A 970-nucleotide genomic window follows, 5' to 3' on the forward strand; every position below is an offset into this window, starting at 1 on the left:
ATTTTGATTAAAAAACATATATAAAATCAAATTGCTTATAAAAAGTATTTGCTGTCCACGGACCCCCTGTCTTGTCCTTGCGAACCCCCTGTGGTCCGCGGACCACAGTTTGAAAACCCCTGCTTTAACAGATGTTGTGACAGACAGACAGATAGAGATCCGCTTCTTCTTTTACAATATAAGATTGTAAAAACACAAAAAAATTACATTTCCTTCTAATTAAACAGTATACAGAGAGACCAGAAATATGCAGCATTATCAGTAAGTTCCAGTAATAGGTCGTGGAGGTTAACATGTTAAATGATGATGATGAAGATGACGTAGATCACTGATGTTTGCAAAAAACTTACGGCTGATATAAAGTTGCTGCTGCCTTTGATCTGCATTTCTTTGGAACCAGTTACATAGTGCTTGGGAATCGGCCATTGGTTGTTGCAATGATCTAGTGCTGTCAAGAGATGACAAATCTGGGCTGCTTATAACATCTTCACATTTGGGGACAGGAAAATTCTGGAATTCAAAAAAGTAGGTGAATTTATTTAAACATTGAATTCCTTATCTTTATCCAAATAGTCTTGAATACGAACCTTGATGTAGCCAATGTGTTATGCTTTTCATACAAAAAGTGGATGAGTTAATTCCCCATAGAAATGGTCAGAATTATTTGCTATTTATAGCTGTACAGAATTTTATGTCAGTAAATTTTTATTTCATCCAAACAGAACAAAACTATCTCAGAGATTTAATTGCAGAATAATTTTTACACTGCAAAACAAAGATGCATCACATGGCAGTACAATTTCACCCGACTATGTTGGTTGGCAGACTGATGCCTGAGGGTCACATCAAGTGGCTTCTAACAGTGGAAGCCTGAACTACAATGGGTTTGTTGCACAGAAAACGTTTCCAGTTACTTTTGGGTGCCCCCTCGTATATATATATATATATATATATATATATATATATAAAA

At 35.6% G+C, this 970-nt stretch overlaps 1 protein-coding gene across 1 annotated transcript in view; it reads right to left on the reverse strand.

The window, feature by feature from the left end:
• Positions 1 to 970, reverse strand: part of LOC106868646 (MYCBP-associated protein) — a 54,182-nt gene that overhangs the window by 44,934 nt on the left and 8,278 nt on the right. The window contains exon 5 of the mRNA XM_052974380.1: positions 351 to 510. Within this exon, the coding sequence (XP_052830340.1) occupies positions 351 to 510 (160 nt within the window). The remainder of the gene's footprint in view (positions 1 to 350; positions 511 to 970) is intronic.

Source organism: Octopus bimaculoides, chromosome 18 (genome assembly GCF_001194135.2).
Source record: "Octopus bimaculoides isolate UCB-OBI-ISO-001 chromosome 18, ASM119413v2, whole genome shotgun sequence".
Classification (NCBI taxonomy): domain Eukaryota; kingdom Metazoa; phylum Mollusca; class Cephalopoda; order Octopoda; family Octopodidae; genus Octopus; species Octopus bimaculoides.